General features: G+C 41.1%; 1 protein-coding gene across 1 annotated transcript; it reads left to right on the plus strand.

The window, feature by feature from the left end:
- Positions 1 to 5188: 5188 nt before the first annotated feature.
- Positions 5189 to 6202, plus strand: LOC134612685 (olfactory receptor 5V1-like). The gene has a single exon (XM_063457105.1). It carries the CDS (start codon positions 5189 to 5191, stop codon positions 6116 to 6118), a length of 930 nt encoding a protein of 309 aa, XP_063313175.1. The 3' UTR covers positions 6119 to 6202.
- Positions 6203 to 17460: the final 11258 nt, after the last annotated feature.

The following is a 17460-nucleotide window of genomic DNA, read 5'->3' on the forward strand; positions in this document are numbered from 1 at the left end:
TAGTCAACTCTCGTATCCTGTAATTCACCCACAGTAAATAAAAAATGCCCCAACGTGCGTTTTGACACAATCAGGCTCTTTAAGTAATAGCTACACAGCTTTTGTAGAATCTAGCCATATTTACAAAAATGTCCAACATGTGTGTATTCAGATTAGAATGCAATGACACACAACCATGAGATTCCAATATAATGCAATAATGAAAAATTAACCATGTTATTTTGAATTCTGTTCAAATAAGCTTTGATTCTCCTGAAATATCAACTGGTTTTAACAAAAAAAAAAAAAACTCTGAAGGAAGTCTGTGAAATTATTTTAATAATTTCAAGTTCTGCAAAACTTTGGGAAATTCTGGTATGCAACATAAAAGGAACACTATATTCACCCAGATCACTTCTAAGGTCCTGAGCTTTTCAGAAACTGCAATGTTTACATTGCAAGGTTAAATTCACTCCTAGTGACTTTCAGTATGACATCGACTAGATGTGCTTCTGCTGCACTGAACAAATACAACTTGATCACATGACACAATTCAATGCTTTCCAATGGGAAAGTTTGAATGCACACATGGTGCACACACGCACATAAGGTCCCCAATGCTCTTTTGTGAGGAGGACATGACTGGACATTGGCAGAGTCATGAGCCGACGGAGCCTAAGTGCTAGTATAATGTAAGTGAATCTTTTTTTTTTATTTACTGCACCGGGTGGGGGAACATAAGAAGTTGGACAAATACAAAGGACTGAAAGTGGGGCTAGAAAAGTTATGCAAAGTGAAGTCAGTAGTAGAGGAATACATAACAAATACCATCTGAAGGGGGTGAGAAAAGCACTGTGTGTATGTATATATAACCTCTTTAAAAAAAATGGAATAAAGCCAGTTCATTACAATATCATCAAACCACCTATAATAACAACCGTTATGTTGTATTTTTTTTTACATGAGCTGCACAATGCTAGTAAGTTGCTTAGTAGTTATTTACCATGCTACTCTTATCCCATGTGATTACGTCGGAATAATGCTCCCTAAAGTTAAAGTAGCCTCTGAAGAACAGTATTGAACACATTTATATAATGCACTCTCTTAACCCCATCCCTCACATGAACACTCTCAGTTGCTAATCCATGATGCACATAAAATGTGCCTTCAGTAGAAGACAAATTAAAATACTAATAAGCAAACAAAGGTATTTACTATATTTATATATGATGTACATTCTTTGTTTAGGCAGAAATAAATTGAATATTTGATTTTATCTAGAAAAATTATATTTTTCAAGCCAAAGCAAATTGCTAATCTTTGGTAAAAATATCAATAATCTTTTTAAAAAAAATACTATACTATCGACTGTGAGAAAACCATTTTGAAATTAAAATATATTATACTAAGCACAATTACACGTTATTATAATTTTGAACTTAGGTAAGTTCATGATTAAGTTGGGCACAGTTTTAATGACATTACCCTGCATTATTATTATTGGCATTTATATAGCACCAACTTAATTTGCAGAACTTTACAATGTTATGGGGGGGGGGGGGGGAGAAATAAACTATTTTATGAAACAAATTATTCAAAAATTTGACTGGAACAATATTTTTTATGAGGGCCCTGCTCAAACAAGCTCACAATATGTAGGACGTAGTGTATAACAACTCAGTAGGAAGAGTAGCATGGGAGATGGCAACCAGGTGAAAAGATGGAAAAATAGCAGATTTGGAAGTTGAGAATGTAGTGCACAATGGACTCACTAATTAAGTTAAGAGACTAATGACAGTCTATAGGCTATTATGTGGACTATGGGAAAGTCTGATCTGGAGGCAGGCAGTCTGTTTTATAATAATGGAGCTGCCCGTGAGAATATCGTTGACATGTTTTATCAATTGAAAGAGTGTAATTTTAGCTCTAGTTTAGTTGATGATTTATACTAAAAATTAGCATAACATAACAACCTAAGCTAATTGCAAGAACAGACCTGCCATATGATATTACTAAATGGCTTTAACATATTTTAACAAGAACATAATAACACGTGATCCTACTTGCTTTGTATGATATGTGTTTATTTTGCACTTTAAAATGAATATCCCTTTCTTTAACCCCTTAAGGACACATGACATGTCACGATTCCCTTTTATTCCAGAAGTTTGGTCCTTAAGGCGTTAAAGTGATTATGTTCCTTTCTGATGCTCTCAGCCAGTCAGTGGTGCATCTGTCCGCAGCAGTCCAAGACTTCCTGTTTCAATTATCTGAGAGCAGTGGAAGAACGGAGCAGAGCTAAAAAGCACTGGAGAGGACACTTTGAGGTTAATCCTTTTGTAAACAGTTTAACGCCTGAAGGTAAGCCGGTGCCAGGGAACACCATGCACCATAACAAGTTCAGTCTGATTAAGTTGCTATGGTACCCAGAGTGTTATCTAATATTTTTGGATGAGTGTTAGTTTTTTTTTTTTTTCAAAACAGTAAATTATAAAAATATACCCTGTATCAATATATATATATATATATATATATATATATAAAAAATATTAAAATCTTTTTCAAGCTATTAAAGGGACACTCTGGATCCCCAAAGCATGTGTGAAGAGAGTGTCCTCTTCTTTTTTTTGTTTGACAAAAAGTGGAGATTTCAATAGAAATTAGCACTTTTATAAACAAACTTTGTTAGACATCTCTGGTTTTCAAGTAGACTGCAAGTCCTGTTACTTCCTTGTTTGTTTAGGCCAGTGGCAGGCAATTGCCCAGAGCACCTGCCTTGCATAGATTTTTCATTGAGCTGCATTGGAAAGTCTGTTTCAGTCACAGAAAGTCTGGTCTATGTAAAATGTTTTTAAATATATCTGCCACCCAATTAATTTTTTTTATATTTTAAAATGCATAATTAAATGCAGGCATGCATGTTTTCCTTTTGGGTATATCTACTAAACAGTGCTTTTTTGTGTGCATGTTTGTTTATTTTGTTGTATTTGGTCATTGACTTGTCCCTTTAAATCATTACACGTTTATCCAAAAATCTGAAATCATTTTTATCATATTATATTCAGTGCTATATTATTTTTCCATCTTTAATTCCACTTAAATTCTCTGAATTGTGTTTACCTATGGTCTAAAATATAGACCAATTTCTAATGTAGTTTTTTCAATCTTATTTCAGTATCATATTTTGCATTACAACTAAACTAGCCATTAAAAACAAGAAAACAGTCTAAATGTGAATATGATACTTACAAAAGTGGTATCTTCCAAATGCAAGGTAAGCTTTATGGAGTGTGTGACAGGGTGGGTATGTGTATGAATGGTTTAAATGTAAGATTTAGGCATGTGATAGGGAAGGTAGAGGTAGTGAATGAATTGATGTCCAAGTGGAGGTATGTGACATGTTAGATTGATTAGTGTATATTAATTGGAGATTATGTCTGAAGGGTATGCTTAAAAAAATAATACTCACAGTGCCTCTCTCTGAGGCTGCCAAAATATTTTAAGATTTGTGAGAGCCCGTAATCCCAGGCAGCAGGGTTTCTGCAAGTCTTCCTAATCACTCAAATGCAAAATCACCAAAAACTCACTCTCCATCAACAGAATTAAACTACTCATAATGAATTATCTCCCAGGTCAAACAAGATCGGGATTGTGTGCTCAGACACCAGTCTGTTTGGGAGAGACCATTGGTCACTAATTTGGTATGTATTTACTCAAATAGTTAGGGCTTTGTGTGTTTACCTTTGTATGTACATTTTTAGTGCATCACATTATTTTGACTTACTGACTAATATCAAAATCTATATGTGTGCTATATGGATTTTGATATTATTGCTACTTAACAAATTGCTATATGACACTTTCTGGGATAGATAATAAATATATGTTCAAATAGTGTCCTAAATAAAGTTACATTTTTCATTTTTCATTTTTTTGTATTGTGTGTATTGTGTTATTTTGTAATTGCCTGGGCTCTTGGGGTTCAGAGTGAATACTGAAATCCAATAGGATGAGTACTTCAATGAATGCTGGATTGTGTGCCCTCCTAAATATTTGTTGTTATGCTTTGTTACATGAATACAAAATAAAATAAATAATTGAACTTTATACAAGTGCTATTGGTGCCTGCTAATTAGGAATGTGCATTCGGTTTCAAACAAAATTCTATTCGTCCCAATTTTGGGTTGATCGGCAATTTCTCAGAATTCTGCAATTCCAAAACAACACACGAACACATCGCAAAATATTTGAAACAGACAATGGATAAGCATTTTTTTTTTTTTTTTTTTTTTTGTGATTTGAAGTTCCCTCCATAGCACCAAATAATTGATGAAAAAAAAAGCTGAAATCAAATAAATGTTGATTTTATTCACAGATCAAGAAATAAGAAGTGACCAATACAAGATAAAAGGAAGAGCAGCAAACAAATATATATATGTATATATATTATATATTTAATTAATATATAAAATGGTGCAATATATGCCTAATAGTATACTGCAAAACTATATTTATAATTTCCTATTATTTATATTTTGCAGTACAATAACAGGCACAATTGTGTGCCATTTAATTCATCCAAATACTCTTTCCCAAAACGATTGCATGGGTGATATTCGTTTGAACCAAAACACCATATTATTGACAAAATTTGATCCATCCAAACCAAATTTAAATTGTGAAGAAAGACAAGAAATAATGCAACTGTATTTTTCTTAAAAAAAATTATATTTGAGAGGATATGTTGATATTATACATGTATGTACAGGAACAGTCCAAACAGCTTTAATGTGTTCTTCTTTTTTCATTCTTTAGATGAACATCAGCAGAGGTGCAAGCCAGTTGCTCTTGATAAAGTTAAATCTCTTTTTAAATCTAAATTAATATATGCCATTGAATTGAAACTATGAAGTAGAATTCAGCTGACGAGTGTGCAGTATCCCTGATAATCTTAGGCATGGTTTTATAACGAAATATACACAAATTTACATGTAAATTCTGAAAAATGGTATGCATACTTTAAAAAACAGAACAAAAGAATATTAGATATTTTATGTAGCTGCTTTTTCTTCAGGAAACCAAACATTGACTTAACTGCATTTAAATCTACCATCCCTAGCATTCAATAAAATATTCCTAATATTCATTAAAATACTTACGAATATATTGATCATATTTTCATAATATTTTAAGGTAGATATCAAACATAATGAAAGTAAATAGATCAATGCTTACAGAATTTATCATTATTGGATTGTCAGATAATTCTAAATATCAGGCCCCAGTCTTCTGCAGTCTCCTTCTTCTCTACATCCTTACTTTAGCAGGGAATGTGTCAATCATTGTTGTGTCACAACTAGATAAATATCTACACACACCAATGTACTTCTTCTTGCAAAATTTATCTTTCCTAGACATCTGCTACACATCCACCACCATGCCAAAAATGTTACAAATACTTATTGTGAAGAGAAAAACTATCACATTCATAGGGTGTGCAATTCAGATGTATTTCTTCATAACATTTGTTGGTACTGAGTGTGTCCTTCTTTGTATAATGTCGTATGATCGTTTTCTAGCCATATGCAATCCCCTTAGATATTCTGTAATAATGAATCATAAACAGTGTGCATGCCTAGCTCTTATTTCGTGGCTCAGTGGCCTTGTGAATTCTCTAATCCACACATATTTTACTTTTCGATTACATTTCTGTCACAACAAGATCAATTATTTCTACTGTGACATACCTCCACTAATCTCCATGTCATGCGAAGATACATCTATTAATGAAGTCTTGCTACTAACGATAGGTGTATTCATAGGGTGGACACCCTTCATATGCATCATTATATCATACATATACATTATAGTAACAATAAAAAAAATCAAGCGCACTGATGGAAGGCAGAAAGCATTTTCTACCTGTGCCTCTCATATAATGGTGGTGGTCCTTTACTATGGTAGTGTACTGTTTAGTTATGTGAGACCAATTTCATTATACTCATTGGGTAAAGACAGGGTGATCTCAGTTTTGTATTCTGTTATATCGCCAATGTTGAACCCATTAATTTACACTTTGAAAAACAAAGATGTAAAAAAGGCAATGAGAAGGCAATGTGTGCACAGGTTAAATAAATAAAACAATCGTGTAAATATATTGTGGATTTTTGTTGAATTTTATTCTCATTCACTCAAACCTCTAAAATTAGTGTCCCTCTTTCAAATGTTTGGAGGTGTGATAAAGGCCTTGAAGGGCTGATATATCAACCATTAAATTTGCACTTTCAAGGATCACTCCACACCAATAAAATGCTTCTGCTTGCTGAAGTGCTATGTGGGTGAGGAGTTTCCCTTTATAATAACAGTCTATAAAAGTGCTAATTTCTTTGAGAAGTCAGCACTTTTATAAATAATGAATTAATCAAGCAGCCAGGGAGGTTTCTTCCTGGATCTAAACATAGTTGCAGACGAGCTCTACTCAAGTGCGCCTGCCTTCCCCCTTTATACCTCCTTCTCAGACCTCAGGTCCGAAGGCTGTGCGTGCATGGAGGGAGAGCTTCAGATGCTTCCCAATGAGAGCCTCTGATTGATTATTTTCCTGTGACTGAAAGTCTGTTCAGGGGGGGAAAGGACCGGGCTTGAAAGATTGCAGCTTATAAGAACTGCTGCTTTTGCAAGCTCTTTTAAGATATGCCCCTAATCAATACACGTGTGAAAAATGCCTGCATGTATTCATTTGGAATATGTCTATTAAACAGTGATTTGTACTTGTGTTCCTTTAATACAAAAATCACTTTTCTTGAAGGTTTGTGCTGGACAATTTGTTTTCTACGGGTGTAAGTACACATACACAACTCACTTCCTGCTTCTCCCATTGTACTGTAGGCTATATCTTAAAGGAACACTACAAACACCATAACCACTACAGCACAGCTTAGTTGTTATGGTGTGTGCCCTAGCACCCCTGATGTAAGTAGTCATGCCATTTTAAAATGATTTTACAACATATCTGGCTATGCTGGGTGCCTGTCATCTCCTCCATAACCTAATGGCAGAGCAGTGCTTAGTTCATTGTCTGAGAATGACCAGTTAATGATCTGGAAGGAAATAGCTTAGGAGAGCTAAAGAAAGCTCCATGCTGGCTCCATGATCTCAGCTGTAAATGACTCCCAATAGCATACAGCAGACGCCACTTGAGTTCAAACTGTTTTACTACCTATATGGGGGATGAGGGAAGGTTACCAGGGCCCTGGGAGTGTTCATTTAAGGCAGAAAAGAGATATAAGTTTGTTTACACATTTGATATCAATTAGACAAATACAAAATAATTTGTAAACTAAAAAAAGTAAAGTTGGAATTTTGTTTTCATCTAGACGAGCACTCTAAAGATTACAGCTCAATGTAGTTATAGTTCAGATTTTTTTTGGTGCAATCCCTCTTTTTTCAGAAATTGTTCTAGAACAGTTTGACAGATAATTCTTAATAATGTATTAATTTGTGATATGTCGAGCCAGGTGGACTTTACTCTTATCTCCTTAACAATCAAAGACCTCCCTTAACTTCACAAATTCTGCATCAATAACTATGTATTTGACTTATTTTTTTTAGTTTTTTTCAATTTTAGCTTCTGCTTACTTGAGTTGCTATATCTCAATTTTTGACAGATTGGCACACTAAACCGTTCAATAAATGTAGCATTCTCATGTATACATCAATTTTAAGATACCCTTTTCTCTTCTCAAAACAAAGTTTGTTTACTTATTTGTAAACAATTATGATTAATAGTGAACTGCTTAACCCTTAACTGTAGGCACCCAGACCACTTCAGCTCATTGAAATTGTCTGGGTGAAATGTCCCATAACCCTTAACCCTGAGCATGTAATTATTGCAGTTTTTATAAACTGCAATAATTACCTGCTATGGTTAACTCCTCCCTAGTCAGCCATTAGAGGAATTTCCAGGCTCAAAGACGACTTTTGGTTGCCTAAATCATGATGGATGTCATCAAGCTATGCATGAGAACTCCCAGCGTCACTTTAATACCCAGAGGAAAGCATTGAATAATGTTTTCCAAAGGAATATCCTAATGCGAGTGCTGCCATTGCCGCGCATGTGCATTAGGTCTCCCCACGGCTGACATTGGTGTAGGATGAGCAAAGGCGGAGGCGAGCCAGCGCCGAAGTACATTGGTGCTTGACCCAGGTAAGTGACAGAAGGGGTTATTAACCCCTTCTGCACCACGGAGTGGGATGGGGGGAAGGGGGTTGCTTCCACACAGGGGGAAGTTAGAGTGCCATGAAAACAGTTTTTTTTTCCTAGCACTATAGTTTCCCTTTAAGGATGGAGGCAATTGTACAAGTTCTGACCTGAATTAAAACAAAACCTAGAATTTGAGCGATCTGTTTGTTCAAACATAATTTATCTCATTCGTATTAAGTGCACCATGCCCTCCCCCATGTACAGGTTTTGCAGTGTTTTGGAATGTTACAAGGTAATATAAAAAAGTTCACCCATTTCAGTTTTACACATTAAAAATATGCCAAGGTATTCAAAATAGAGTCCATTTTATTCTAGTAGGCAATACTCAAAAATCCTGGCCATTGTTAGTGTATGGATAATCTTGCCTTCAAGTAGCTGGACAGTAACCTCTTTTTCCTGAATTTGGGTTTGTATGTCCATGGACAGAGAGATATTTACTTCTGCTGTGTTTATCACAGCTCCCAGAAATACCAGGGTCTTTACGCTGCTTTACTTGTTGTTTACCATCTAACCAAATTTTGTCAGAATTGCAATAACTTCTTGAGTTTGTCTCCATGTGGTCAGTTGATCTTGAGCAACTATTAAAATCCTGACAATTCCTTGTCTTCTGAGAACTGCAATGACTGCTACCAGTAGATTGGGAAAAGTTCTTAGTGCTAAGCTTTTGAGGATAAGAAGACTGTGGATTAAAAACCTTGGTTTTTCTCTTCTGGAGAAAGTTATTATATCCCTTATAGTTGTAATAATTTGGGATTTCTTGACTCATTTTAAGCTGTCAAAACCTTTGATCTTCTTACATGTCCTGTATTTCAAATATCTGTAAAATCCAGCCTGTAGCCTTGTTCAATAATGCTCAGGAGCCAGTTGTCTGAGATGTATGTATCCAATATGGTTTTGCCTGGCAGAATAAGGACTTAGATGACTGCTTGAAGCCTCTACCTCTTGTTCCTTTGTTGCTCATAGAAGCTGATTGTTGTGTTCTCCACTGGTATGATCTGAAAGAACTCTCTCCCTGGCTTGTAGGCCTGGCTTTTGCAAAAGGCCCAATTTCTATTTCTTCTATGTTTCCAGGAAGAATTGGAAGGTCATCTAATGTTGTGGGGTAACTGGGTCTTTTTTTCCTCTGCTGCTTTCTGGATAGCTTTATCTAAGTTTTTCCCGAAGAGGAGATCTCCTTTGAAGAGTAAGGCACATAAATATGCTTTTGAAGTGTAGTCTAGACATGTGCACAGGTGAAATTTTTGCTTTGTATAAATGAATTCATACTAAATAAAAATGTAATTTGTCCATTCCGAATTTCGGCCATAAAACATTCGTTTTCCCAACGAAATTCAGTAAAAAATTATTTGTTTCCATCCACTAGAACAAAAATAACACGCATGAGCAAAAAAGAAAAAGCATGGAGGGAGTCGGCAGCACTACCAGTTCCCTCGTTGTAATAAATATTAACAATTCCTACCCACCCCCGCCTTATAACCTATGTGGGTCACTATGACCCCCATATTAATAAAAGGGAGGTTAAATCCTCTCGCTTGCCCCTACTTGCAGCATTGTCATTGTCATTTTAGGCCCCCACCCCTATTGTATCTTATGGCCCCCATCTGTTGCTCATGAGCGGGGGCCAGGCGGGGGAAAATAGGTGTTTCCCCCATTTTCACTAGGGCCCCCATGGAGGTTAAATCCTCCTGCATGACCCTACTCATGGCATGTTGACTAAACAGCGAGCAGTCAGTGGCTGCATGCTGTCATTTAAAATTACGAAAGAACTGAAATGAAAAGGTAATGCATTTTTTCATTTGCCCTTTCGTTTCGTATATAATTCGTATGTAGGACTTTCGTTTATGTTATAGCAAACAAATACAAAAAAGTCTGAAAATTGGAACAAAATCATATTCTTCCTATAACGAATGCACAAACTTTTAGGTAAAATCTTAGTTATATCAAGGGAAGGTTCAGATGAAAATTCCTCTCTCCCCAACGGAAAGCTGGGAAATTGGAGCCCAACACAACAAAAGGCCCACAAACAGGATGCCTAAGGATCCTAATGCGATGATGGCTTCCCACCTTCCCTGCAGGGGGATTCTTTAAAGTGATTTTTTAATGTGTATTTATGAATAAATTAGTTCTGAAGGATCCAGCTGCTGTCCTGATTTTGAAAAGGTCTCTAAGTCCTGAGAAAAGAGGACTTATGCCAGCATAGTTAGAGCAGACTCTTACTGCTCTACCATTGTGAGTGAAATTCATCCTTATTTTATTTTATTTTATACATCTTATGACATACTACCCTATGTTCTTTTCTTGTGCTTGCTTTATATATATATATATATGTCACCCTGAGGGGTAACCAGCGCCAGTGTTGCGTTTCCCAGATATCTTTTGTAAGTGTTTATGTCTCTTTTTTGTATTCTCACGTATCATTCTCAAGGAATGATATTTTATGTTTGACACACATTAAGTGTTTTAAAGTTATAGCGCACCTTATTTTTTTTTGGATTGTATACTTAGTGGTGTTTTGAGCTATTTTACACTCTAAGGTGCAGCTTTATAATTAAGAATATTACTTCACTTGTTAAAGATAAATATTTTATGTTCACTATCACTGAAATTACATAGCGCCCTTTTTTTGCTTGTATATCATTTTTTATACTGGGTCACGTAGTCCACAATGGTCAGAATGCACTTCTTCCCAGAGGGGCTAGGCTTCACCAGGGGCCCTAAGAGGTCGACAGCTACTTTGCCGAAGGGGTCTTCAATGATGGGTATGTGCTGGAACTTGGCCTTGCGCCGGTTGCCCCGCTTTCCCTCTCTCTGGCAGACGTCACAGGTATTGCAATACTGCCTCAGGTACTTTGAAAAAAAAGCTTTTGATATGCCGGTGCTTAGTACAACCCCTCACAAATTCCCTGCCAGGGGAATATCATGAGCTATCTTCAACAGCTCATGCCGATATTTCCTGGGTGCCACCAGCTGTCTGGTGGTAGTAGGAGCTGTCCCTGACCTTTCTTGCTCTGTTATGCGGTATAGCAATTCCCAGTCCCAGGTAAACCGTTCCCTGTCTGGCTGCCCTATCCCTATACGGCTGGAGGGTAGGATCTGATACTACTTCCCTCACAAACTTGGCAGGGAAATCCCAAGGCAAGGGGACCAGGGCAGGGGACAGGGAACTGGGATATGGATATGGGCCTCAGAGTGTGAGCCGTGCCGGGTGGTGCAGGCTTGCTGCTGGGTCATCAGCGGGTAGGTTTCTTCCAGAGCCTGGAAGGGCACATAGGTGAAGGTAAGGTGGCCCAGGTCATTGCCGAGTAGCACTTCAGCTGGTAGCTTGTCCATGACATGACTTTTTACTCTCTGGTCTCCAGCGCCCCAGTCGAGGTGAACATTGGGTAGTGGATAGCCTATAGACGGCTTCACCTGCTACCCGGACGGCAACTGTTCCTCTGGTCTTCTCCTCCTCTGTAATGACCCGGGTTGAACTAGAGTCAGGGTGACTCTGGTGTCTCGCAGCCCCTGTACAGTGCACCTATTCAACTGGACCTGCTGCCAGGGCAGGGGACAGGGAACTGGGATATGGATATGGGCCTCAGAGTGTGAGCCGTGCCGGGTGGTGCAGGCTTGCTGCTGGGTCATCAGCGGGTAGGTTTCTTCCAGAGCCTGGAAGGGCACATAGGTGAAGGTAAGGTGGCCCAGGTCATTGCCGAGTAGCACTTCAGCTGGTAGCTTGTCCATGACATGACTTTTTACTCTCTGGTCTCCAGCGCCCCAGTCGAGGTGAACATTGGGTAGTGGATAGCCTATAGACGGCTTCACCTGCTACCCGGACGGCAACTGTTCCTCTGGTCTTCTCCTCCTCTGTAATGACCCGGGTTGAACTAGAGTCAGGGTGACTCTGGTGTCTCGCAGCCCCTGTACAGTGCACCTATTCAACTGGACCTGCTGCCTGTGGTGGTCCCGGTTGTCTATGGCGGCTTCATGCAGGAAGGGCCAGGTTTTCTCAGTGGGGTTATGGATGTGCATGGGGGCAGCCTGGAAACAGAGGGCTGCTGCTCGCTGGGCAGGAGAGGCCACTGGGCTAACCCACTTGGGGTCTGCCCTGGACCGGGGGCAATCCTTCTTGACTTGATTGGTTGGTCGCACTGAAAGCAGTGTGGGCTGCCCCCGGGAGTTGTAGCCAAGCCAAGGAAATGGGAGCAGGGCTGTTGCAGTGGGGGTAGGCTGTGGGATGATTTGCAAGAGGGGTCAGTAGCTGTGAGAGGCAGCGGGGCATTGGGGCCATTGGGTATCTCCATACTCGTCGGCTGCTGGGCTGCTTCTGTTAAGGTCTTAGGCTGCCTGTCTCTCACCCACTCCTGCACACCGGTAAGGATCCCATTGTAAAAGTGCTGGGTGGCTTAGGTTATGAGACAGCGGGGCTGTTGCAGTTTGGGTAGGCTGTGGGATGAGTCGCAAAAGGGGTCGGTAGCTGTCAGAGGCAGCGGGGCATTGGGGCCATTGGGTAATTCCATACATGTCGGCCCGCTGGGCTGCTTCTGTTAAGGTCTTAGGCTGCCTGTCCCTCGCCCACTCCTGCACCTCGGTAAGGATCCCATTGTAAAAGTGCTGGGTGGCTTGGGTTATGCAACAGAACCACTCCACATGGGAGTCCTTCTCCCCTTTCTTCCTCTCACTGAACTTCCTGCGGTATGCCTCCAGGGTTATGGCATACCTGGCTTTACAAAGTTGCAATTCCAGAGCTCGTTCTCGTTAGTCATCTGCCTCCTTCCCTGTTGGGTTCCTGGCCAGGATGGGGGTGACTTTGTGAGGGCGACTTTTTGCAGGAGGCACTGGCGTTCGAAGTCCTGCAGAAAGTCATCAGTGCCTCCTTTGCTTCCTTGAACTCCTTGAAGGCATCAAAGGGTAGTTTGGATTTTCGTGCAGGGGTTGCCCGACTCCCCAGGGACCTTTCTCCTGCCCGTCGTTCATCGGGCTGCGTGGGGTTCGCCCCATTCCTCTGAGCCAAGACATAGGTTTGTGCCTAGGAGAAGATCTTGGTCATGATTTCAGTTGAAGGGTTTTCTTTGTAGTACACCAGGCGCCAGGTCATTTCTTGGTCGAGGGCATCCTTTTCGACCTCCAGCTGTGGTACAGCTGCCTCCCCGCTCAGATGATCATCTTCATTGAGGGCAGCAATCAGATCTGCCTTGATACTACTGCCGGCCGATTGCCCTTTAGCTTCCAGCATTTCCTGTAGTGTTTGCCACTTTAAAAAACGTGTAGTCCATGGGTCTGTTTGGCTCATGGATGCTGGTTCCATTCAGCTGGGAAGTATGATCCTGCTGCTTCCACCAGTTGTAGCAGACCCAGGGTAACCCAATCTGTTACCTCCGCTAATTTCCTTCCTTCAGCTTGTCAGGAACCCTTAGAGTAACAAGAGACCCATTTCCCCCCAGTAACTGGATGACATACAGTTCTGAAAGTACAACACAATTTTATTGTCCACACATGGCTTTTAATCATATTCACATGCAAGTGGTCTCCCATACAACCGTGCAGGGTCACATCCCAGGACTCTCCCCCTCCCTTGGGCCCGACCGCGGAAAGGGGACTCCGTTCCCTTTGTCCCCCACCACCAGAATACAGGGCTTTGTGGAAAAAGGGAACAGAGTCCCCTACCCGCGCTAGGGCCCCAGATGCCCGGGGGTCTTCTTCCCAGGAGCCTCTATGCCTGGTAGTCCAGGCTCAGGATAAAGGGCCTGTGATGGACCGCCTGGCACTCTGACCAAGTGCCTCTGCCAAACAATGCTCCTAGTGCTTACCGAGGAATTTCAGCACTCCACCAGACACCATAAGCACTGCAGACCCCACTTCTAGAGATGAGGCTGCGTCGAGGTCTCGCCATCACCTACCCACCCTGGACCTATGACAAGGCTCCAGGTTACAGTGGGTGAACCTCTCTTCCTCCAGAGAGTCAAGCAGGAATATCTCTTACAAGAGCTCAGAGAATCCAAGGCAATATAATGATTATAGCAATCCCTTGTAGTGATATAGCAGTTTCCCCCAATAAGAGACAAGACTCTAGATTGAGGGTGAAGTAAGTCTGTTTAATGGAAGCCAAAGCTGGCCTTTTATGCAAGTACCCATGCAAAGTATACGCCCACATGGACCTTGTGGGGGACAGGGACACAAAGCTGACAAACCAATTAGAACAGTAATTAACTGTACGACACTCCCATAACACACATACAATCCCTCTCCTCTGCCTGTGATATAATTAGGGCAGATAATGGATTAACTTAATTATCCACAGGCAGAAAAAACTCCAATAAGAACCACAAAACACAACATATCCCCATAAATCATCCCCAGATAGCCCTGATCTGGGTGAACAACATATCTAGAAATCACCCAGATCAGAGCAGGGGTTCAGGAAATTCCTGGAAGTCTCTTTTTGACTGACCGCACAAATGGTTTCATGCCCAAAACAGTTCCAGAGAATCAGGGCTTGCGGCCGGTATAGTTCAGTAGTTTGCAAACTAATAAATTGCTGAACGGAGTCAATAGTCTTGTCCTGGAGCTTGTTCCCTTCATCTAAACGAATGATCTCACCGAACAGTGCCCTTCTAAGCTGAATAGAAAAGAACACGAGGATGATGGAAGTTCAGCGGTGTTCGGGAGTTTCTGTATCCGATTTCAGTTCCATGAGATTCACGCCCAAACACCGCTGACTGTGTTCATGCGAACAAGATGGCAGCCACTTTGTGTTTGTTCAAAGGAATCGCAGCCATCCAGACGAACAATTAGAACACTGTGGTGACAAACGTTCCAAGTTGTTAATAGGTGTTAACAAACTCCAGGGTGGTTGTGCGGTTGTTCGGTAAACTAACCATATAGTCCCAATTGCACGAACAGAGCCTGTTTGAAGTATAATAGCCAGTTCTATTGCGGGGCCATAGTCACAGGGTAAAAGGCTGGCAAGTAGTCCCCTCCAAAAATCAATGGCAAGGTCACTTTCACCCCAGGGCCCGCCCCTTGGTCTCCCAGGCACTGGAAAGCCCGCCAAACTAGCCAGTGAGGTCCAATTATGGGTCCGGCTAACCAGTGAAGAACGCAGGCAAGAACAACAGATGCTGTCTGCAAAGAGAGACACATTCTCAAACTTACCCGGATTCATCCCATTAACCACCCAAATAGTAGAAACTCCCGACCAACAACCTCTACTGCAATCTCCGTACAGAATCCCAGAGACGGTTCAGAAGAATATGAAGCAGGAAATCCAAGAGATGTTGCAACTGGGGATAATATAACCATCTAAGAGTCCTTGGGCTTCCCTAGCAAATACCCTAACTAACCTGACCCGAGAAACCTACCCCATCAAGTAAACTGGGCCCTAGACTGGGAGCAAGCATTTGAAGACCACAAAAAAGCGCTGGTAAATGCACCTGTCCTGGTGGCTCCTAATCCAAATAAACATTTTCTCATCCACAAAGACGTCTCTATGTTTGTGCTGGGAGCAGTGCTGAGCCAGGTCTAGGACAATGGCAGAGAACACCCCATAACTTACCTCTGCAGAAAGTCACTACCCAGGGAGGTGAGCTGCGGTGCCATCAAAAATTAGAAACTGCAGCCATATATCTCACACTGCTCATGGATCACAACCCGTTTGTATGGCTTAAAATGGGAATGCCAGCAGGTTATCACGATAAACAAAACTGGAGAAATGATCTGTGAGTACTCCCCTGGACATCTACAAACTGATCCGTGAGGAGCAGATTGTGTATGCAAGCTTGTAGTTATGGGGGAACTGTGTGGCGGAATGTACCTTTCCTTTAATGGATTTTTCTTTTTATCCATTCAGGAGTTACTATATAAGAAACACATTGTATTTGACTCCCAAACAAGAGAAACCCCTGTACCCCATTAGAATGTTAACACCAGTAACTTTAGTGCAAAACCTCAAGGGAAGTAATTAATTAAACCTTCCCCTTTGTATAACTGAATGGGCAGCGGTACATATTAGTGTTGTCGCGAACCCGAAATTTTCGGTTCGCGAATGGCGAACGCGAACTTCCGCAAATGTTCGCGAACCGGCGAACCGCGCGAACCGCCATTGACTTCAATGGGCAGGCGAATTTTAAAAACAACAGGGACTCTTTCTGGCCACAATAGTGATGGAAAAGTTGTTTCAAGGGGACTAACACCTGGACTGTGGCATGCCAGAGGGGGATCCATGGCAAAACTCCCATGGAAAATTGCACAGTTGATGCAGAGTCTGCTTTTAATCCAAAAAGGGCAGAAATCACCTAACATTGACACCTGTCCTCAAAGCCCAGCCCTGATACACACTGACACAGAGCAGAATAGAGACTGTTCCCCCTACATAGGGTCACTTGGCAGATATGGATTGACACCTGTCCTCAAAACCCCTGATACACACTGACACAGAGCAGAATAGGGACTGTTCCCCCTACATAGGGTCACTTGGCAGATATGGATTGACACCTGTTCTCAAAACCCCTGATACACACTGACACAGAGCAGAATAGAGACTGTTCCCTGTCCACAGAGACCATGATACACACTGACACAGAGCAGAATAGGGACTGTTACCCATACATAGGGTCACTTGGCAGATATGGATTGACACCTGTCCTCAAAACCCCTGATACACACTGACACAGAGCAGAATAGGGACTGTTCCCCCTACATAGGGTCACTTGGCAGATATGGATTGACACCTATCCTAATGATCCCCGATACACACTGACACAGAGCAGAATTGAGACTGTTCCCCCTACATAGGGTCACTTGGCAGATATGGATTGACACCTGTCCTCAAAACCCCTGATACACACTGACACAGAGCAGAATAGGGACTGTTCCCCCTACATATGGTCACTTGGCAGATATGGATTGACACCTGTCCTCAAAACCCCTGATACACACTGACACAGAGCAGAATAGGGACTGTTCCCCCTACATAGGGTCACTTGGCAGATATGCATTGACACCTGTCCTCAAAACCCCTGATACACACTGACACAGAGCAGAATAGAGACTGTTCCCTGTCCACAGAGACCATGATACACACTGACACAGAGCAGCATAGAGACTGTTCACCGTCCACAGAGACCATGATACACACTGACACAGAGCAGAATAGAGACTGTCCCCCCTACATAGAGTCACTTGGCAGGTATGGATTGACACCTGTCCTCAAAGCCCCTGATACACACTGACACAGAGCA

Source organism: Pelobates fuscus, chromosome 5, assembly GCF_036172605.1.
Source record: "Pelobates fuscus isolate aPelFus1 chromosome 5, aPelFus1.pri, whole genome shotgun sequence".
NCBI classification, from domain to species: Eukaryota; Metazoa; Chordata; class Amphibia; order Anura; family Pelobatidae; genus Pelobates; species Pelobates fuscus.